The sequence below is a fragment of the Carica papaya genome, chromosome 2 (genome assembly GCF_054855325.1).
Source record: "Carica papaya isolate Zhongbai chromosome 2, ASM5485532v1, whole genome shotgun sequence".
Lineage (NCBI taxonomy): Eukaryota > Viridiplantae > Streptophyta > Magnoliopsida > Brassicales > Caricaceae > Carica > Carica papaya.
The window spans coordinates 22123435-22147146 of record NC_142310.1 but is presented as its reverse complement, the minus strand read 5'-3'; the positions used below and the strand labels follow the sequence as shown (position 1 = coordinate 22147146).

General features: G+C 34.8%; 1 protein-coding gene across 5 annotated transcripts in view; it reads left to right on the top strand.

Annotated features, from left to right (window-relative positions):
• The window catches only part of LOC110817359 (RNA helicase family protein), a 108442-nt gene that overhangs the window by 44221 nt on the left and 40509 nt on the right, over nucleotides 1-23712 (top strand). For all 5 annotated transcript variants that reach the window (XR_015817143.1, XM_088213654.1, XM_088213655.1 and 2 more), the window contains 11 exons: nucleotides 3843-3908; nucleotides 4458-4540; nucleotides 4644-4827; nucleotides 14378-14524; nucleotides 14611-14712; nucleotides 14845-14997; nucleotides 17265-17369; nucleotides 21090-21230; nucleotides 21336-21425; nucleotides 21511-21567; nucleotides 22002-22085. Coding sequence is in view for 4 of the 5 variants with exons in the window: in XM_088213654.1 (XP_088069780.1) it covers nucleotides 3843-3908; nucleotides 4458-4540; nucleotides 4644-4827; nucleotides 14378-14524; nucleotides 14611-14712; nucleotides 14845-14997; nucleotides 17265-17369; nucleotides 21090-21230; nucleotides 21336-21425; nucleotides 21511-21567; nucleotides 22002-22085 (1212 nt within the window). In the remaining variant the exon portion in view is untranslated. The remainder of the gene's footprint in view (nucleotides 1-3842; nucleotides 3909-4457; nucleotides 4541-4643; nucleotides 4828-14377; nucleotides 14525-14610; nucleotides 14713-14844; nucleotides 14998-17264; nucleotides 17370-21089; nucleotides 21231-21335; nucleotides 21426-21510; nucleotides 21568-22001; nucleotides 22086-23712) is intronic.

Sequence of the window (23712 nt, the reverse complement as noted above, 5' to 3'; positions counted from 1 at the left end):
GTCATGTGCACCATGTTTTCCAAGTCGATGTAGTGTTGTACCTCAATGATGATGGCAATATCTCTATTCAGACTGCCTAAGAATCAAGCCATGGTGGCGTTAGAATTTTCATAGACCCTTACTTGGATTATAGTTACTTCCATCTCTTTGTGGTAATCTTCCACTGACATGGAACCCTGAGGCAAGCGTTGAAGCTTCTGGTTCATGTCCTTGTTAAAATAAGATGCTATGAACCTCTTCTTCATGGTGGATCTCATCTCTCTCCATGTCGAAACAGCCTCATCTCCATTCTGTCTTCTGAGGGTAGTCAACTGATCCCACCATACTAATGGATAATCTTTGAGCTCAAGGGCTGCTAACTTGATATTCTTTTCTTCACTGTAATTGTGGCAGTTGAAGATGCGATCTACTTTCCGTTTCCACTCGAAATAGGCTTCAACATCCTTCTTCCCTTGGATGGACTTATATAGTCCTGTGATAATAATATACATATTGCACATCGCAATTGTACAGGAGAATGCACTAAACATTCTTTATATCTTTTGCAATTTGTGTCATTTGATAAATATTTATTGTTTTATAAAAATTTCCTCAAAAATTTAAGTAATGAGTGTATCCCTAAAATATTATTTGAGGCATTTTCTTGTGAAAATGGAAAAATGTCATGAGTGTGGAAATGCAGATACATGAAAAGAACCAGACTTGGAAATAATAGCAAGAAACCAATAAGATAAAAATGAGTTTTCTCAATCAAATATGAAACAGATTGGACAATCGAGATTTATGTAAAGCGAGATTGATGGCAAAAGTCTATATACATAAACATATTAAATGAACTAGCAGGAGACATTCGTACCAGTAGTTAAGATAAATATTGTGGGAATCTTGTTATCATTAGCTACCCATTTTGACTGGTAATTACAACAATTTGATGTAAAAAATATCTTCTTACATGGAGATTTAGCAGAAGAAATCTACATGGATATTCTACCAGATTTTGACGGAGGAGCAAGACCAAATAAGGTATGTAAACTAAAGAAGACTTTATATGGACTTAAGCAATTTGGTAGGCTTAAGAAGACCACACTCTTTTCATCTAACATTTAGAGATATAGGGTGTTACAGCTCTCCTAGTATAGTTGATAACACTATTGTAATAGGAAATGACGAGAATAAACAACAAACGCTAAAACAATGTTTAGCAAAAAAATTCAAAATCAAAGAACTAAACAAATTGAAGTATTTTATGGCAATTGAAGTTGCTTGCTCTAAATTTGGAATTTGTATTTCTCAACAAAAATACATTTATGACTTGAGGGGGAGTGTTAAAGAGGAAGAAAATTATAGTATTAAAGAGAAAGTAAATTAAGGTGCTAAAGAGGAAGGAAATCATGATATTAAAGAGAAAGAAAATCAGGAAGTAAAAAGAGGAAATGAATCAGGCTAATAGAAATGAAGTACATCAAATTAGAGGGTAAAATTATATCATTTGTAATTAATTGTAATTGATTGTTTATTTCCTTTTTCCTTCTAGAAAATATGTATAAATAGAACTGTAATATTCAATGGTAAACACATCAATTAAAACCATTTTTAACAACTTCCAGCATCTTTCCTGAGTGTGGTATGCTTTCTTACAATAGATACACCCCTGGCTATCATGATTCTCACTTTTTACTTGACCAGATTTATCATGGTCTAAGGTTGCTGCTTTAGCAGTGGCATTATTTTGTTGGTGGCTATCATAGCAAATTGATCGGTTTTACGAGGGTCAAGCATCAGGCTACTTCTACTTTCTTCACTGCGAACAAAACCTACCACCTCACTAAAACATAAAACTTCAGGTTTACCAAGTACATGGAACCTTTACTGGTCAAATTTAGGTCCATAGAGGAAATGCTAGGCTTTGTGTTGTTCCATGCATTCCTTGAAGAAATAAGCATCTGCAGGACATTTGGTTTTTAACACCTTGTAGCAGTCAAGTTCTTGCTGTAGAGCTTTCAGCTGGTTGGCATATTTGTCACTGTCCTACTACCGCATTTGGCAGCTATTTTCTCTAGCCTTTAAATAGTTCTGATAAAGTGAGTCTTAAATGTCTTTTGCAGTGCTCAAGAACATGCACGTGTTACAAGTCTTGGGTACGATAGAGTTCCGTAACCAAACCATAATCATGGAGTCTTCTTTTTCCCTTGCTTCAAACCGAGGATCTCCTGGTTTTGGTCCTATTTCTATGAGGTGGTTGATTTTTCCTTTTTCCTCTCAATATAGTCCTAACAAGTTAAGATCACTTCAGGTAGTTCTTCCCATCCGGTCTATATGCTGCGTGAATGATTTGCAAGTCCCTTGATTGTTAGGATCCAACAGAAGACTCTGTTTGAGCAGGATAGTTGGTTTCTGTAATTCTCGACATATTCTAGGTTATTTTATATAGGGAGAAAAAAATTATCAGATGCAAAGGCTGATCGAGAAAGGAACTGCAGAGCTTCACAAAAACCAAAATGGGGTCGGAATAGGAGCTGTGGAAGAACAGTGGAACTGGGCTGAAACAATGGCTGTGCAGAAGAGGGGATACACGGAAAAACAGAGCAGACAGGTGCTTTGCAGAAAGAAGGTTGTGGCAGAGCAGATTGTTGAAAAACAGAGCAGAACAGCTTGGAAACAGAGCAGAGCGGTGGGAATACAGAACAGAGCTTCGCAAAACAGAGCAGAACTACCCAAAAAAAGAATAGAACGGCACAAAAACGGAGCAGAAAATAGTGGTGGCTTTTTGCAGCTGAAATTAGAGCAGCTGTGGCTGAAAACAGATGCTCTTTTCAGCTTTAACAGAGCAGCTGCAGCTGAAAACAGAAGCTGTTTGGGAGGAGTTCGCACTATAGAGGCCTGTTGTAGGTCTAGGGTTTATTCTGGCCATGAAGGCCGGTTTATGATTGGAGAACGAAAGAAGAATATTTTTCTCCTATTGCTTTGATACCATGTTTAGAAAATTGTATTTATTATCAAATATTATATATGATTACACACTTATATATAGTGTTGTTATGGCTATGTAAAAGAAAAACTGAACTACTTTGGAATCCCATGATTTATGGGATTTTTTACCGTTCTAAGGTCCTAAATAGGTCTGACTCTATATATTACGTAAAGGAGAAAATATATAGGGCTTCCTTTTCCAACAAGAGTGATGTTATCTTTCCCGCTGGAATTGTGCCTTTTCCTGTTGTCAACCAAAGGATGAAGAAATAGAGTAGTCTTTGTTTAGGTTATCTTATCTGTTTGTTGATTCTGTGTATTTGTTTGATGTGTTGATATGTGTCAGTTATGTGAGAATGAGAGTCTGAATGAGTCTTAAGTAATTATATTAGGATACAGTTTAAAGGTTGGAGGAAACTGTTTTTTCTATTGTAATAAATCCATTCTGCAGATATTATAAAATAAACAGAAGAGTTAGGCATCAGTCGTAATTGTTTGATGATATCTGGGAGATGATGTTGTTTTTATTTTGCATACTTTTGGTTTAAAGTCCATCTTTTAGATCATTTCGTTATCCATGGACAAGTGGGGCTGGGGTGGTTTTTTCTATTGGTACAACTGCTGTGTTGTTTCCATCTCTTTTGGGGAGTAGCTAATCCTTCTCTAGATTAAATTTTTTTCTTCCTTTCTAATAATATTTCTTATTTCATAAAAAGATTATTGTTGAACAATATTTCCATATACTTATCTTTTATTTTTGATAGAGCAGATGCAATAATTGTTGTTTGTCCTTAAATGTTTAAAATCTCTTTTTATACCTGGTCAGACTAACCCCAAATTGCTAAGCCACTGTTTTTATCTTTTTCAATCAGGGGGATAAAATGTTGACTGGAATTTCTCATATTATAGTTGATGAAGTTCATGAACGATCTCTTCTGGTAAGTAAGTAAAATAGGTAGTAGTAGACTCACACAAGTATAAATGCTTCCCTTGGCATTTATCGATAAAAAAAAAGGAAAAGCTTCCGTACACAAAAACATGGTTGGGATGGTTAATATTTATCAAAGAAGTAAAATTTAATTTCCAAGAATAACTTTAAAGTTCCATAAATGATTGTTACATGTGTACAAAAATAATTTATTGTCAATAATTTTGCTTTAATAGTCATTTACAATCGTATATTGTATATAGCTTTGGTGTCTATAGTTTTGTTTCTTCCACAATTCATTATCTATGGCTTTGCTTTACTTAGTCATTGCAAATGGTATACTGGGGATGATGATGTGTGGTTTTCTATTTATGATTTAGGATTTCTTCAGTATTTGTTTTTCGCTTATGCTTCCTATGAAGTCTTTTTATGATGTATCTGGGCTGCAGGGTACTTTATTAGTCATATTTAGAAATCCTGAGTTGTACCATCTTATAGAATTTATATTAAAAATTAAGTTGCATGATAATGACTAGTTTTTCTTTTTTCTCTATACCAGGGTGATTTTCTACTGATTATTTTGAAGAATCTGATTGAAAAGCAATCTACTTATGAGACTCCCAAACTGAAGGTTATCCTTATGTATGTTTGAGCATTCCCAGTTTCTGTCACTGCCCTTAACATAGATATTGTCTTGGTTCTATCCTGTTTTTTATTCTTATACCCACTATTTCCGTATATTCAGGTCTGCAACAGTTGATTCAAGCTTGTTCTCAAGATACTTTGGACATTGCCCTGTTATTACTGCACTAGGCCGAACACATCCAGTGACAACGTACTTTCTTGAGGATATATATGAAAGTATCAATTATCATCTTCCTTCAGATTCCCCTGCATCATTAACATCTGAATCATCCACAAGAAACATGGTATGTGGTATCTTGATTCTTAATTGTTTGTTGTCAATGTCTGTCTTGCTTGCTGACTTTTTGCACTATTGATCTTCACCAAGTTTTCTTACTCTTTTTTTATGGTTTCTAGCATGTCTTTAATAAAAAAAGAAATTATATTAGAAAGAGAGGTAACATTTGGGTGGACAAGGTATTGTCTAAAGCAATACAATGATGAAACCCTAGAAAACAACAGAGTAGAAGTGAAATAATCCTCAAAACAAATTCTATCTATGGTGATGCTAGTGTCACACCCCAAGATCTAGATTATGTTTTGGAGTGTAACTAAATAAATAAACTATTAAAATTTCATTCAAAGCAAGTAAGATAAAGATATGACAAAAGGTAAACTCAAACCATTAATATAATGTATATATATAAATAAAGAAGCAACGGTTAGATCTAGGTCATGAACATGGTAAAAATACATCCCCCTTTTTTACAAAGCGGCTTAACCTTCCTACAACGGTCTCTAAAGGAAAAAAAAACACACAACTAACAAACTTATGAAGAACTTATGTCTTCTTGGATTAGCCAACCCTATCAACTCTTCAAAACTCAGACTCCAAGATTTTTCTTCTTGTTCTAATACTCATTTAATCTAAAATGGTTATGAAAATAATGAGATACACATTGCAGTAAGTAGCAAATTATAACACAACAGAAAAAGGTCATTGAAATCAAAATAAATCATAGATATAACATATATATTTCCCAAAGATCAATGAACATCACAAAACGAGTCACACTTTCACTATTATTATAGAAGGCACAATATAGTTTCCAAAGGGTCTGACTTTCTCTAATATTATGAATAGCCACATAATTCGCAAAAAGAGCTGGACTCCCTCCACAAAATGGATGGACAAAACAAACTCCTTTCGTGATATAGATGGGCACAAATGGACAGTGACTATAATAATGATAAACAGAAATCAGAATTACATATCACCCAATTTCTCAATAGTTCAAACACTAACTTGAGCAAGCACGTGATTATAGTACTTTGAAAAATCATCTAAATAAAGAATTAAGTAGGAGGAATACCAACAAAAAAAAACCAATACAAATCATGTTATAATAGATTACTTACCTTGAATTGAGGAAATTAAAGTGCTTTGAGCTTTGTTAACCTTAAATCAGCAGTAAAACAGTAAAAACATAGAGAAACGTCTTCAAAACTTCAAATTCTCTCCCCATCCATTCCACAAACGTCTTTTAGTTATCTAATCTCCTTCCGGAGTTGTTAAACAGTTCATGACAAGAGCTTAAATGACAAGCAGCTCCTATACGCTCCAAAAATGACACCTAGCCACAAGGTGTTGTAAACTTGTGTAGAAAATAATATTTAACCACGAGGTGTTGCAAACTTGTCCAAAAAATGGCACTTAGCCACAATATGTCGCAAATTTGTTAAGAAAATGACACCTTTCCACAAAGTGTCGTAAACTTGTTAAGAGAATGACACCTAGCCACGAGGTGTCATAAACTTGTTCAAGAAATGACATCTAGCTATAAGGTCTCACAAACTTGTCCAGAGGCACCTAACCATGAGGTGTCATAAACTTGTTCAAGAAAGGACATCTATCTATGAGGTCTTGCAAACTTTTTCGGAAAATGATACCAGCCCACAAGGTGTCACAAACTTGTTCAGAAAATGACATCTAGCCAGGAGGTATCGCAAACTTGTCTAGAAAATGACACATAGCCAAGAGGTGTAGCAAATTTGTCCATAAAATGAAACCTAGCCAAGAGATCTTGCAAACTTGACAAAAAATGGTACCTAGCCAAGAGGTGTCACAAGCTTGTCTAGAAAATGACACCTTGCTGCGAGATGTCATAAATTTATTCAGAAAATGATATCTAACTATGAGTTAAATGACACCTAGTCACAAGATCTCACATATACTCTCAAATATTTTATCAAACAACCGACAAATATTTCTAAATAGGATTTGTAATATATCAAATATGTAAACTTCACAAAAAAGCACGTTTAGGTGTGTATTAATAAAAAGTTTAAGTAAATAATGCAAATCATATGTTTAAGCACTAAAGATTGTCACAGCTAGTGGCCAACATCACTAATAAATCTCCTAAAGCACCACGAGAGATTCAAATTCCAATTCTTAAACCTAGAGTCATTAGATTTCCAACAAGCTTTTTGTCCATGCTGAGCCTCTTAGACCTTTGAAAGTAAAATAATATTGGGACTGGTTACAAATATGATCTCCATGACCTTACATCCCCTCAACCATTAAATTATGTTGTATTCAATTCTTTTTTTTCGGATAAAAGAAGACTTTAATTGGAAAGAGATAAAGAGATTACAGCAGAGGATAATCCTTAATAGTATACTTCCAAAAGCAAGAAAAGAAAGAAAGAAAAGAAAAAAAATACAGAGACTGTGCTGTAAATAAATACATCCCAATTTTGGTGGAGGGTGGAGATGCTAATCTTGTGAAAGTGACCATGTGCTTTAGTCTATAATAAAAACAAAAAAGTAACCCTATTGTATGAAGTATGCTTATTGTCAAAAAAATAATAAATTCCGAGCATATCAGATGCATCATAGTCCTGCAAAGAGAACACCTTGCCACAATGGTTTGGCTTCTTTCCTCATCCCTTTCTCATTGATAGAAACTGTAAGTAAAGTTTCTATTATTGGGGGTGAAATCCAACTACAACCAAACAAATAAAAGATACTGGTTGACAATTTCCAAGCAATGACATTGTGAAGAAACAAATGAGTGCGTGTCTTATCACCTTTGAAACACATAACACAAACATCGTGAGAAAGAGCCCGATAAGAAGTGCAAATTTGAAGTAAATCATTTGTATTAAGCTTTTGTTGAATAGCGGTCCGAACAAAGAACTTCACCTTAGAGGGAACATGAGCCTTCGACAACACATTGACAATGGAGGTATGTGTAGTGGTGCGGTTATTTGTTATGTGTTGAAAGAGGGATTTACAAGAGAAGAGCCTTGAAGGCTCCAGGGTCCATAATCTTTGATCAAGATGAGAGGATATAGTTATAGGTGACAAAAGATCCAATAAGTCGGCATATCCAAAGTCTCCCTATTAGAGAGGTCACGAGTGAAGTGAAAGTTCCAGGATGTTCTACCATTGGTTGTGGTAACGAAAAGGGTCCTAAGTGTGGTGTCTTTGGGGGAGGAGCTATACAGCCTTCGGAATTGAGAAACTAATGATTGATTACCTAACCATCCATGGGAGTGTGTTTCTTATTCTCCAAAGCTTATTATACAGATGCCTGGAGGTAGCATGCGATTTGAACATGAGATTTGTAGCAAGTTGTTAGTATTGAGCCTTTGATGCATGGTTGTCCATCTAATACCTTTACCTTTGATGGTGCTTATGCTTTCCAAAACAATTTAGCAATATGAACTTGGCTAGAGGTGTGATGTTTATTCAAAGAAAGATTTACAATTGTATGCCTCCAATAGGTCCATAAACCAAATTTTGGTGTCAGGAAGTGAAGAAAGGTGAATCTACTTTAATTGAACTAAAGGATTTTGCATTTCGAGCCTTCTTATCCAATTGCCATGAGACTGCCTTGTATCTCTCTTGAGAGTCATTGAACCTCCCTATGACACCACATTTCCATTCTATAAGAATATTCTCCATTTATACATCATCAGTAGCGCTCTTTGCACGTAATTCTGAATTTCTGTCTCCACGGGAGTATTTCCCTCCTTTATTCACATAACTCTAGACTCCTCTCTTCAACTCATCCCCTCTTTGATTAGATTTCCTCACATCATTTTTAAGGATGATTATCTGCTTAGTCAATTTTCAAAGGTGAGCTTAGCTGCCAACCCAACTAACCCTGACATATCCATTAAAATCTCCTTCTTCCTGAAACCTACGTTTTTTAATACCTCCTTATTACATGACTTTCTTTTACCTTTTAGGTACTGTAGATTTTCATAAGTTCATATCCTTCTTAGCTCTCCACAACAGCCTCCTACTACAATCTTTCACATATTCATAAAATCATGGTGTTGCAACCGTATATTACGAAAACAAAAAGGAGTAGGCCCAAGACTTAATAGTGAGAATTAAGAATAACCAGAAAATGATATTGTAGAAATTTAGGGAAAAATATTTACTTTATTTCCACTATGTTTTTGGTGTTACAAATAATTCATATATAGACAAGAATGTCTAAATACAAATAAGGAAATTTCTATTATAATAGGGAGTCAAGAAATTAATAGCGAGAGCTATATAGGAAAAAAATATCACAATTATTTAGGTAACAAAATATTCATATCAACACTCTCCCTCAAGTTGGTGCTAAAATATCACACATGCCCAACTTGCATATTAAGTTGTAAAAAATTTTGTTGTAAAATCTTTTAATGAGGATATCCGCCACCTGATTGCTAGAAGATGCATGATATAAGCATAAGATGACATTAACCACTTTCTCTTTTATAAAGTGACCGTAAAAAATCTCAATATGTTTCGTTCGTTCATGTTGAACTGGATTTTGGGCAATATTAATTGCTGGTTTATTGTCAAAAAATAATGATAGCGTCCCTTCTTTAAATAGTTTTAATTCATTTATTAGATTCTGCAACCATAATAATTACATACCCATTGAGTTATTGCTCTATATTCTGTTTCAGTACTAGAATGGACAACTACACTCTACTTCTTGCTTTTTCATATGACCAAGTTGTTACTAACGAATGTGCAGTAACCAGTAGTTGACCTTCTATCATTTGGAGATTCAGCCAAATCGGCATCTATAAATGCTTCTATCTTAAGGTGGCCATTTCTAGAGGAGAGTAATCCTTTTTCCGGTGCAGATTTTAGACATCATAATATTCGAAAGATGACATGTAAATAAGTCTCGCGAGGATCATGCACGTACTGACTCACCAAGCTAACTGCATAAGTTATATCTAGTCTGATATGTGAGAGATAAATGAGTGTTTTAACCAATCTTTGATATCTTCCTATGTTAACTGATGCACTACTACCAATTTATAATTTGTGATTACTTTTAATAGGGGATTCTGATGGCTTGCAACCTATAATTTCAATTTCTTTTGATAAGTTTAAGATATAATTTATTTGAAAAATGAAGATTTCTTTATTAGATCTGGCAATCTCAATTCTCAAGAAGTATTGCAATTTTCATAGATACTTAATTTCAAATTCTCGAGTAAGAAGTCCCTTTAGTCGAGCTTTCTCCTTCGTATCATTTCTATTCACTACAATATTATTTACATAAATAATGAGAAGAGTGATCCTACCCTTACAATGTTTGATGAACAAAATATGATCAGTATTGCTTTGCTGAACCTTTCAAACCATGCTCTTCGAGACTGTTTTAATCCATATAAGACCTTCTTTAATTTGTAAATCTTTCCTTATGTTTTTTCATCTTCAAGTCAGGTGAAATCTACATGTATACCTCTTTCTCTAACTCCCCGTGGAAGAAGACTTTTTTTACATCAAACTAGTGTAAATCCCAATCAAGATTAGCAGCACAGGATAGTAATATTGTGATTGTATTCATTTTTGCGACAGGTGCAAAGGTTTCTTGATAGTCAATTCCATAGATATGAGTATACCCTTTAGCCACTAGTTTAGTTTTATATCTTTCAATCGAGTCATTTGCTTTGATTTACAGTGAACACCCATGTTTCATTTTTTACCAATGCTTTCATTTCTTCAATCATCGCTTCCTTCCATTTGGGATATTTTAGAATTTCTCTCCAATCCTGTAGAATAAACACAAAAGAAACAGATAAGATAAAACCTCTATAGAAGGGAGATAGAGAGTCATACGAGACAAAGCTAGACATAGGATGTTTAGTACAAGTTCTGATTCATTTTCTAAGAGAAATGGTTTTATCATATAATTCATGAGACAAAAATGACTCACCAGTATCTTCAGAAACTTAAGAAGATTCTTGACGTGGGATAGACTGCATGATAGCTTTTTCTGTCTTATCTCTTCTTGAATACCTCTTCAAGTCCGGTTTATTCAGTCGTCCAACATTTTCTTTTTGAATAAGATCTTCTGACATGAAATTCTCCCCCTGAATATGACTGTCAAGAGTGACCAAATTGGACATCACCTCTTCCATTTCACTCTTCCCCTGAGAGGTGTTGGGGTGGAGCTGAAATATAATTCAAATTCTCTAAAAATAACATTTATGGTTACGAAGTATTTTCTAGATGGAGGATGATAACACTTGTAACTCTTTTGAGTAGGAGAATATCCAACAAATACACATTTGAGAGTTTTAGGTTCCATCTTACTCACATTTCTAGTTTGGACTGAGCAAACACATCCAAACACTTTGGGGGAAACAATATAGGAATTTGTAGTTTGGAAAACTTCCAGAGAACTTTTAAAATCAAGAACTCGCAAAGATATTCTATTAATAAGATAGGCGGTTGAGAGAATTGTATCTCCCTAATAACTTTTAGGTAAATTTATGGTGAATATTAATGACCAAGCTACTATAATGTGTGTTTGTTTTTTCTTTCAGCAACCCCATTCTGTTCACTGGTGTAAGCACAACTTGTTTGGTGAATTATACCATTAAACTCTAAGTACGCACGGAATCCACCATCCAATATTCTGTACCGTCACCTATTTTTAGAATTTTAATTTGAGTATCAAACTGTGTTTGAAAGCATAGGAACACATCACTTTTAGGTTTCAACAGATAAATCCATGTTAATCTAGTATAACAGTCAATGAAAGTAACAAACTATCTATGGGCAGATAAAGATGTATTCTGAGTAGGTTCTCAAATATCAAAATGAATGGTCATAAAAGGAGTAGAACTTCTATAATTACTCACATGATATGAACTCTTTTTATGTTTAGCTAGCTCACATGCATAACAAAATAGGGAATTCATAAAAGTTCTTTTAAACAATGTGGGATATAAGTTTTCCAGAGTAAAGAAAGAAGGATATCTTAACCGTCGAGGCAATTGTAGGATTTACCTATTAACATCTGTATCTCTGAAGGCAGGTTGATTTCCAACGACGTTTTGACTTCTATTCAAGACATATAAGCTATTCTGCAGTCTACCTGTGTCAATTGTCTTTCCTGTTTGAAGATCTTGAAGAATACAAGGATCAGAAAAAAACTCAATTCTACAGTTAATATCTCTACTAAGGGCACTAATGGATAAACGACTGTCAGAAAAACTAAGCACATGAAGAGCTGAAGTCAGTGGAATGATTGGAATACATTTAATGGAATCTGTTCTAGATACAAGAGTGTATGATCCATCGGCGATATAAATATTTTCCTGTTAAATACATGAAAAATAGGTCAGAAAATCTTTAAAAGAGTCTATCATTTGTCTATTAACTTCAGAGTTTATAATTTAAGTATCAGAATTAGAAATAGTAGGGAGAAGAGCAGTACCTGAGTTTACCATTTTTTGATGTACCAATAGTTAATAAATAGTTACTTGTACTTGAAACAATTAATTTTTTCACTATTGTCATTATTTAAAAAATACCTAGAGACAGACCCAGCTGCTAATCTCAACAAGATAGAAAAATCCCTCTGATCAGTACCAAAGATGTCAAACACGCTGCAAATGGTGACAAAAGTTGGAGTGTGCACTGGAATGCAATAATAGATCACAAAAACAGAGAGAACCCTTGCTGAAACGAAACACAAGATTGCGAAAAAAAAAAAACAGATTTTGGTCGAACAAAGAAGACCAAAAACAAAAACACCTGATGAAAGGCCTTTTGCTGGAACAACAGAAAAGTAACAATATGAAGCAGAAGTTGATACCAAAAACAGGGGCTGAAAAACAAAAGTTGAAAGAGCAAAAGCTGATAACAACAATAGAACTGAAGCAACCCAGAGGAGCGGCCGAGGAAACTTGGCGAATCAGATGCTGCGTGCGAGGGAACCTGGCGAAGGAGCAGCGGCTATGCACGAACCAAAAGCTGTGTTGGGTGTGTGTGTCATGTGTGAAGAACTCAGAAGGAAGCAGCATTTACCACTGCAAGTGGACGGATTGAAACTCGAACGAGAGGGTTGCACGTGAGGGGACCGTGTGAATCACTGCAGTCAGATGCAGCAAGCAAATGGCTGTGCGCGAAGAAGCAGATGAATCTGGAGTCGGGAACGTGAACCAGAGAGTTGCACGCGAAATGTCGCTTGAGCTGCTGCAGTCGGGCGGAGCAGGCAGGTCGGGTAGAGCGGAGATAGAGCCCGAGTAGGGCAGCCGACCGCATGGTGAGTCTAGCTCTCTGTTTTGGGTGGCTGATGAGAAGATTTTAGAGTTTTGAAAGAAACCCTAAAAATAAAACCCTAAAATATTCTTACTCTGCTTTGATACTATGTAGAAATTTAGGAAAAAAATATTTACTTTATTTTCATTATGTTTTTAGTATTACAAATAACTCATATATATATAAGAATTCCTAAATATAAATAAGAAAATTTCCGTTATAATAGGAGTTCAAGAAATTCATAGTGAGAGATATATAGGAAAAAATATCATAATTATTTTAGATAACAAAATATTCATGTCAACAGATATATTAAAAGGTGCAGGAGAATTTCGTACACCTTATCCAAAAACTATGCTCCCAGCAAGCAGATATCAAGAATCAATTGATATAAGAGAAATAAGTTCCTCCCAATCAACTGATCATTTAAACTGGGTATCTGCAAGAAGAAGATTCCATAACTCAAAATCCTAAGTACATTCATTGAAACCCCTCATAGTACTTGTGATTGTAGAACGTCCCACCCAAGGTTGAAAATGTTTCAAGTGCCTGACATGATCCCATCCTGTCACATTTACACCTTCTCAAATGGTGTCATGAGATGTTCTGTCTTCATTGAGATGTCCAGATATAGAGAAGAATGAATCTTTCACATTATAAATAACGTCAACAAAATAATGCTTGTTAGGTTCTTAGAAAGTTGGATGAAGAAAAATCCTATTTTCCTCCGAAGTTCCAATTGACTATCAACCAATGTGCTGTTTCTCTCCCCAAACTGATTATGAATTTGCTATGTCTATAAATTTCAGTAATGCTTATCCTGAATGATTTTGCTTCCACTGAAAGTTTCTTATTTTATCAAAAAAAGGACCAAAAAATTTTGCTTCCACTGGATGCTCTGAAGCCCCAGCTATGATCAAGAGGGAATAATGTGAAGAACAAAGTAAGATCTTCAAACAAAAAAAAGGAAAGGGAAGAAAGGTTCCCCCCCCCCAGATGACATCTTGTGTTTCTTTCTCTTTCCGAGCTAGAAAATTGAATTCTCACATATATAAATAGTGTTGATGTGAGTAGAAGATCACAACTCATTTAATTTTCATAATGATTTCGATTTTATGATACAGTCAGTAATCTATTGCCAATTTTGTCCCACTGTCTATCTTTTTGTTTTGTTCGAGACAACTGTGAATTGATGCTGATTTCTGTTGCTCACTGTTATTTTTTATTTTGATTATTATCTTTTAACGGTCTTTTATATTGCAATGACTATAGCATGGTAGTGTTAGCAATCATCGAGGAAAGAAGAATCTTGTCTTGTCCGCATGGGGCGATGATTCCATACTTCTAGAGGACCGGGTTAACCCGTATTATGTCCCAAGCAATTATAGATCATATGCCGAGCAAACACAACTTAATTTGGTAATTTTGAGATGATTTTGATAAGCTGAGAATGAGTTTTTCCTGACATTCATGCTGCTGTGCTAATTTAAATATTTCTTTTGCAGAAAAGATTAAATGAAGACGTAATTGATTATGATCTCCTTGAAGACTTGATTTGCCACATTGACAAAACTTGTGAAGAGGGCGCTATACTTGTCTTTTTGCCTGTAAGATCATACACAAAACCTTAATTTGTCAGTCATCTACTGCCTCTCTTTCTCATTGCCTGGGTTTTGCTTTTCCTTTCTCTCAATAGGAAGGAATCAAATTGATTTTATATGTTTTTTGTTGCATTACAGGGAATGTCAGAAATTTATACTTTACATGATAAGTTAGCTGCTTCCTATCAGTTCGGTGGATCATCTGTTGACTGGCTTTTTCCTCTACATTCATCTACAGCGGCAAGAGATCAAAAGAAGGTGTTTCTTCGACCTCCTAAAAACATACGAAAAGTAAGTTTCTTTGCTCCCAATCTTTGATTTCTTTTTCTTTTTTTTAGGAATGGTAAGGGCATTCTTCATTATGTTATTGTTTGAGAATAGGAGTATTTTTGTTAAAAAAAATGTAATTTGATTCAATTAGGTTAAACTGCATTAGGGTAAATATCACATCCTATGTAATTAATGACATTCGTTAGCAATATTAATGAAATATGGATACTATGGATGATACATGAAACACTAAAAGTACCCGAAGGGAAAACAGCGATCATGGAGAAAATCCAATCCTTAGAAAAACCGGCAACTTCTAAAAAATGTTTATTCTTCTTTTCGGCTATCCCATTTTGTTTAGGAGTATCAAGACATGAACTTTGATGAAAAATTCCATCTTTTTTAAGATACATATCCAACTTTTTTTCAAAGTATTCTTTTCTATTGTCTGTCTTTGGCACTTGGATTTTTGTCTGGTATTTAGTTTGGATCTTAATGTTGAATTTTCTAAATATGTGACAAACTTCTGATTTTTCTTTCATGAGGAATAGTAATGTAATTTTTGTATGATCATCTCCAAATGATGTAAACTCGATTTGGAACCCACATAAAACGATTTTATGCTGATAGTGCAAAATCATGCATCTCCACTTCATTGGCAGAACGTAAGAATGATTACCTTCTTGCGACCACTCAAGCCTTTTTATTCTCAAACCACGTCCGGAAACAACATTGAGGTGATTAATTGCTTATCCTTGAGTGCACTAAAATTTAAAAGTCCTTTAGAAACCCTTTCCAAATTCTACTTAGAAATAAGTGTCAAAAATCATCAGGTCCCACAAATATTTGGGTATATCAGCTATGTTCACATTCATTCACATTAATTGGGAAACTTTATCCCAGATTTTTAAAATGTATGTTTGTGGGATACTCTTCTTAAAAGGAGTATAAATTGAAGTACTTTCTGGAATTGAAGTCACTTGCTGAAAATCAGGAATCTTCATCTCCCAACAGAGATACATTTATGATTTGTTAAGATATATGTGCGAATTAATATGTTAGTTACTTAGTACTCTTGTTGATCCCAATCATAAATTGGGACTGATAGGAGACAATACACTAATAAATAAGAATATGTGTCAGAAATTGGTGAGAAGATTAGTATACTTATTACACATAAAGACCTAACATCGCCTATGTAGTAACTGTTATAAGTCAGTTCATCCACAACCCTAAAGAAGTACTCTTATAGATAGCCTACAGAGTGCTGCATTAGCTAAAAGACTTACCTGAGTGGGATCATGTTAAAAAAAAAAGATAAGTTGCTCCTAGACGTGTATACGGATGCACACTATATAGGATTAGTGGTAGATAGAAGATTTACAAAGGGTTACTATACGTTCCTTGAAGGTAACCTAGTTATATGAAAGAGTAAGAAGTAAAATATAGTTGGAAAGTCGATTGCTTAATCAAAATTCAGAATAATAGCTCAAAGGATATTTGAATTAATGTACTTAAAAGAGAATTTTTGAAGATTTGAAGATTATGTAAGGACAGCTTTGTGCACCTATATTGTGGCAATAAATCGATTATAAGTATTGCCCATAATTCAGTTCAACATGACAAAATCAGACATGTTAAAGTTGACATACACTTCGTCAAAGAAAAGATAGACAATGGCTTAATATGTATCTCATATATGCCGACCAACTCACAACTTGCAGATGTATTGATTAAAGGCTGAGCAATCCAACATTTCAAACTATCATTGGCAAACTGGGGATAAACAATATCTTTTCCCAATTTGAGGGAGAGTGTTAAAGAGTGTATATAATTAGGTTGTAATTAGGTTAAAGGGAATTAGGATAAAATATATGCTATGTGATTAATGTAATTAATGACATATGTTATTTCCTATTTTGGGGAATTTGTATACATAGAACTGTAATATTCAACAGAATACATATTCAACCATTCTTCACAATTTCCTATATAGTGAATTTGAGAATAATAAGCTATTTTCTTTATATTCTATATAACAGTGGTTGCTATTATAAATATGAATAATGTAAAATTGTATATTTTAAATATGAACAATGTAAGATGGTATATTTGTTTCAATTGAAGTATAGTTTGCTAATTGCTGTAAACCCAAACATAGAGTGTTATATATGTAAGTTTCTTTTTTCTTATCTAATTATACATTGAAGTTGATTATTCCTATGTAAGTTTAGAACTGTGTACTAGTTTTTGGATTGTTAACATTCTGTTATATTCAAAATTATCAGGTCATTATAGCTACAAACATTGCAGAGACTAGTATAACGATTGATGATGTTGTCTATGTTATTGATTGCGGAAGACACAAGGAAAATCGTTATAATCCGCATAAGGTATGCATTTGCTTCTTTTTCCTAATGTGATAAACATATCCTTAATAGCTGTTATGAGGTGTACTAAGCATTGATGGTTGTGTTGTACTTTTATGAAATATAAACATCAGAGTGACTCTTTTTTTCTTGTTCACTCTGGTTATGAGTGCTGCTAATAGAATTCTCACTAAAGGGATTACAAGTGTATGGTTAGGAATTGTTCATGGAGGAAGAGGCTAGTGAATTTTCAATTCTGCAACTTGCACAAAATACCTTAAAAAATTTTTTTAATGTGGGAAAGAAAGAAACAAGTATAATTGCGGAGGATAAGACATTCTCCTCGGCCTTTCTAACATAAAGGTAGATATACTACAGAACATACATACATAAAATTAACAACAGTCTTGGTGGGGAACAGTAATCATTATCTGCTAGTTCTTGGGTGAAGTAGAAAGTGGCAGGTCCGCAAATTAATCATGTGTCTTAGCCCATAAAGAGACTAAAAAGAGCATTCTGCAAGCCTTGAATAGAAGAACACAGATCATCAAATATTTTGATTTCTCTCTGACCAAATTATCAACAGTCCTGCAAAGAGAGCCCCTTTGTAAAGGGGCTTTGCCTCTTTCCTTACACTGATACTATTATTTATCTACCTTAGGATAGGAATAAATTCCTACAAGTCTTTTATATACTCTAGATCTTTGAGGTAATTTGTTAGGACCCAGGTGACACATGAGGCTGACATGTCATTAGAGAAGATATGGAGTTGTTATTTCTTTTATCTTCGTCTTTTCAGTTCCCAAATCTCGGGCAGAAGGAAATAAATATGATAGAGTGGAAATTGATGAGAAGAAAAAGGAAAAATCTAATTAAAATTACAAATTCTCTCTCTACAACAATTTATCCTTTCTTTTCTTAACATTTCTTCTCCCTAAATCTGCTCTCATCTTCTTCTAAAATCCTTATTGTTTCTGCTACAACTCTTCTTCTTCCTTAATTTCTTCACAAGTCAGGACAGGTCTCTAACAAAGTGGTATTAGAGCAGTGGATTCGCAGAAACACAAGCAGCTGTGGTTGTGCTGAGCAGGAAAAAGGAAAGGCAACGGCAGTTGACCAAATATGCGTCAATGAGTTGGATCTAGGCAGTCCAAGATCATGTTGGATATGCGCAAAATGCAAAGGCACATACGCTAGCAATTTGATCAGATCATAGAACTTCTAAGCGGTAAAGGGTTGCTGTCTAAAGTGTTAGCACCGAGGGAAGCTTTACGAGAAAATAGAGAGCAATAAGATCAAACTTTTCCATTCGTAAGTTTCCAAAGATGCACAGAGCTCCAATTAGACCAGGAGATTGTTGTACAAGGAGGTGAACATTCACGGGACCACAAGATTGAGGAGACAAAGATGAATCCTCGAGCTTGCTCTTGTTGTTTCCCTTCATCACATCAGTTTCACCAATCCTGAGTTTTTGTTGGTGTGAACAGAAACTCAGTGAAGTATGGGAAATATTGTGTGGCGATTCCTGTCTTACCACGTGGAAGAATCGTCTATCATCTTTCACTTTCCCACCTCACACTGAAATTGTCTCTTCTGTTGATGATGAGATGATAGTCAAGACTATATAATTTGTTATGGTTGAGAAGCTGGACTAATTTGTAGAGGAGCCAAAGCAAATTAAAAAAATTTGAAACTAAAGGTGGATTGATGGATGAGCATGAGGTGATTGTTAAAATGCCGCAACCAAAAGAATTGTCCAAGAATGTGTCATTTGACGAAATTAATTATCAACATCAAACTGTCTCAAGCAGCGCGACACTGCAGGACCTCATGAGATTGTTAAAAAAAAAAAAGGATCAAAGCTTCAATTAGAATCCAAATTGTAGTTGTATATGGTGACTATCCTTTTAAAATTCAGGCAGGCATGAGCTTCAATAACAAGAGGAGTCGTTTGAAAGACATTTGGGTATATGTCAAATATCACATTCAAATTAGTATTTTCCTAAATTGGTAAGCAGGGTCTAAAGAAAATGGGTAGATTAGGATGATGGTGGATTGCTCAACCTCTCTTGTGTGGATTGCTCAGTATTCTCTTCATGGCTCTTAGCTTCAGGTTAATATGATTCCTTGAGGACAAGGATTATTTTCATTGAGGGAGTAATGTCAGGAGCCAGGTGACACATGAGGCTGAGGTGCCATTAGGGAAGATATGGCGTTGTGTTTTTATTTTTATCTTTTCAGTTCTCACTTATCTCGGGCAGAAGGAAATAAATAGGGCAGAATGGAAATTGATGAGAAGAAATGGAAAAATCTAATTAAAATTACAACTTCTCTCTACAACAATTTCTCCTTTCTCTTCTTAACCTTTCTTCTCCCTAAATTTGCTCTCATCTTTTTCTAAAAGTTTTACTGTTTCTGCTGCAACTCTTCTTTTTCCTTAATTTTTCACAAGTCAGGACAGGGGACTGACATAATTTTGGATCTGTGCACCAATCTGGACAATAGTATGGCTGGCATTAATATGGAGGAGAATGTTATTAGAAATTTGGCCAATTTAGTGTGGTGAAATGCCTCTGATCGGGGGCTGCCTTTAGAGGTTATTCATGTATATTTTCTTGTTGGGATGTCAGAAAGCTTTGTAAGTGTTTAAGCAGTTGGAAATGAGCTTAATTCTCTTGTGGGCATGTATGTCAATCGTACTCTTATAGCATTTGTTGTTTTTGAGAACCTTTTTGGAAATGAGCTTTGTTCTCTTTTAGGCATGTATTTGTATCATACTATTGTAGTATTTGTCCTTTTTTCAGAACCTTGTTGGTGTTGCTAACAAGCTTTAGATAATCATAAGGTTTTTTTCTTTTTTTTTTTTTCTGGTATCTTTGTGGGTGACACTGCTTATAATCAGATTTTTAGATGGGAAGCATATTATCTTTTGAAGGAGGGGGCGGTTCTATTGGGAATTTAATATCCAAAAATCTTGATCTCATGGCTTAATGATTATGAAATACATTTTTACTGAGCTCCTATTCACTGGGAAATAGCAGTGATGTTCATGTTTTGGCTGGCCTACAGTGGCTGAGATTCAGAAGCTGGAGAAGCCATCTCTTATAGAGACCCTCCAAACCACAGCTCAAATATATGATCCCTTTTGTTCTTTACTGTGGTTGAGGGTGGAGGATGGGATCCATTTCCTTTTTTGGGGCTTTAACCGTGCACCTTCCCTTTAGTCCCTTTCTCTCTTTTTAGCCATATCCATGTTACAGTTGATTTTTTAGTGATTAGTCTGATTCCAGTTCCAGATGTCACACTGGTATAGAATAATATATATACATATATATATATGTTATTTGATAGAAGAAGAACCTTACTGAAGATAAAGAGAGTGTACAAAAAAAAAAAGAGAGGATGAGGTGTCATCCACCCTAAAATGAAGAAACAAGAAATAGGAAAAGGAACATACAAAGCATCAAAACAAAATAGAAATCCAATTCCATAGAAAAGTTGATTTTAGAAGACCTTGGCTTTAGCCCAAACTGAGACAAAGAAAAGTAAAACGATTGTTACATGGGAGACAGATTGTTATGGCGAAATAATGGTGGTCCAAGCATCATGTGCATTTCTGGTCCTTATACAGTGATAAGAAAACCATAACTAATGCTTTTAGCATTGCTGATAGTTATGTGGTTCTTCTCTATCATTGCTGCTGCTGAAGTGCTCTTAAACTGTTGTCTTTCTTGCTTACTGTAGAAATTGTCAAGCATGGTGGAAGATTGGATCTCTCAAGCAAATGCAAGGCAACGGCGAGGAAGAGCTGGACGTGTCAGACCCGGACTTTGCTTTTGCTTATATACATGTCATAGGTTTGAGAAACTCATGCGACCTTACCAGGTGCTGAAACTCTTGATGAATATATTTTTTTCATTTATGTTTATGTGACCTATTGGTTATTTGGCATTGATGTAATGTTACCTTGTTTTCTTGAACAATGCTAAGGTTCCAGAGATGCTTCGAATGCCTTTAGTAGAGTTGTGCTTACAAATTAAGTTGCTCGGACTGGGTCACATAAAGCCATTTTTATCTAAGGCAAGTAATTCCATTCGTGGATTGTCTGTTCTTCTGATTGATAAGGGATCGTCTAATTATATTATTTTTGACATCCCATCTACAGGCCTTAGAACCTCCAAGAGAAGAAGCTATAACCTCTGCAATTTCACTGCTCTCTGAGGTATTGTGCTAAATTTATTGTTTTCCATGAGTAGTTGCATGGATTATTCTGTTCTCTTTCTAAATTGCGGAGAGGAAGTTGCTTCTGATTCCCGTATACACAGAACCTTTCAGATCTGAGAAGGAAAAAGTATCACAGGCAGAATGTTCTTGTTGTTTAGTATTATTTCTAGCTTTGTGTTGTCAGTACTATTTGACTATCTTTTTCTGTTTGTGGAACGTATGTGAACTTTTCTTGTCTTCTTTGTCTGATATCGTAGTTATTTTGATAGAGTGGCCATTTTAGCATCTTTATGGGCCATAGTCACACGAGCAATTTTGGGGAATCTGTTTTCTACATTACAAAGGACTGGGTTGTTTCGCAGTATTGTTGTTGAGTTATTTTTTCCCTTTCTTTTCTTTTTCATTGTCTTTGTTATTTTACCCACTTTTCAGGTAGGTGCTATTGAAGGGGATGAAGAGTTGACCCCTCTTGGGCAACATTTGGCTAAACTTCCTGTTGATGTGTTGATTGGAAAGGTATGCTGTTAACTTCAGTAACTTTGAATTGAATTGAAAAGCTTTACATGATTTCCTCTTATAGAAAAGATTGTACACAAAAGATTGAAACTAACAGCTAACTACCACATACCTTTGACTTTATTTTATAGCTAAGGATATCTATAGAATCTGTTCATTACTTTCCTAAATCTTTCAACATCCCCAACAAAACTGGCAGGAAGTTAATTCCTAAATCTGCTGGAATAGTGCTGGAATTAATGCTGAGAATAAATTCCTAAATCTGCTGAAATTAAGCCTTAAATCTCAATACTCCCCCTTAAGCTGGCTTGAAGATATCTTCTATTGCTAGTTTGCCAATATCTTCCGAAATGGGCGGATCTCACATGCACCACTCCCCGTGTTGACTTTGGGCTCGCAGCACTTTTTCGACCGCTGTTGGTGCTAGTTGGAGGGTTTATTCTGTGTCGTTGAGATTAGTTACTAGATTTTATTCTTTTCTTATCTTTAGTTACTTTAAACAATGACAGAAGCAAAAAAACTTGTTGGTCCTAGTTCAGATAACCCTTCATCAACTATTGGAGACTTTTTAAATGAGAAAATTCAAATTTTGAAATGTATCCTATCTCAACTTAACCCTTCATCAACTATTGTTGCATCAAAAATAGTAAATTCAGGTATTGCTCCTCTTTCTGCTATTTCCAATTATAATATTTGGATTATAGATTTTAGAACTAACAGACACATGATAAACTTTTCTAAAAACTTCCTAATCTATTCTCCTTGTATTAAAGGGGAAAATATTCGTATAACAGATGGATTATACACTACTGTATTTGTAACAGATTGTATTAATTGTACTCCCACCATTACTCTATTTTTAGTCTTTCATATGCCTAGTTTTTGTAATAGTTTTTTATCTATTAGTGGCATCATTAAAGATTTTAACTGTAAATTTAAATTTTTTTCTGACTATTTACTGAGTAGAATATTTTCTTATTTAATTAATTGAGATGGTGTAATTAAAATTTTTGCGAAAATAATAATTCATATAATTAGAATTTTATTAAAATAAGAATTTTCTTATTTATAAGTTAAGAATTATATAAATATATCAGGTGTAACAACATAAAGGGTGTGAAAAAAATGAAGTTATTATTTTTTTTTTCAAAATTAACATAGTATTAGAGCCAAATAAAGTTATTTCAAGATTCTAATTTTAGAGTTTTTTCAAATACTAAAATAGCACAATAAATTGAGTTAGTACCCACTTATCTAGATCTATTCCCATCACCATCCTATATAGTGTTGTAGACTCACTGCCAGCCTCCTTCCAACTCCGCCGACCGCCAACAGTAGAGACATGTGTGCCACACGTGCCGCTAGCAGCAGAGACGCGTGAGCTACACGTGCCACTAGAAAACCATATCCAACCCGGAAAACTGTTGCACCGCCACTAGAACATCCTGACAAGGACGCATTTGGCCTTATCACATGCAATCCGGCTCGAATCACGCCTCTCTAAACTTGCCATCAAGCAGTTGCCACGTGACCCGCTGGCAGAGCTTTCGCCAAGTCCTGCCGGCACAGATCTGCTTCCTTCGCGTGCGAGCCGCTCCAACAAATCTTCTTTGGTCCTATTTTCAAC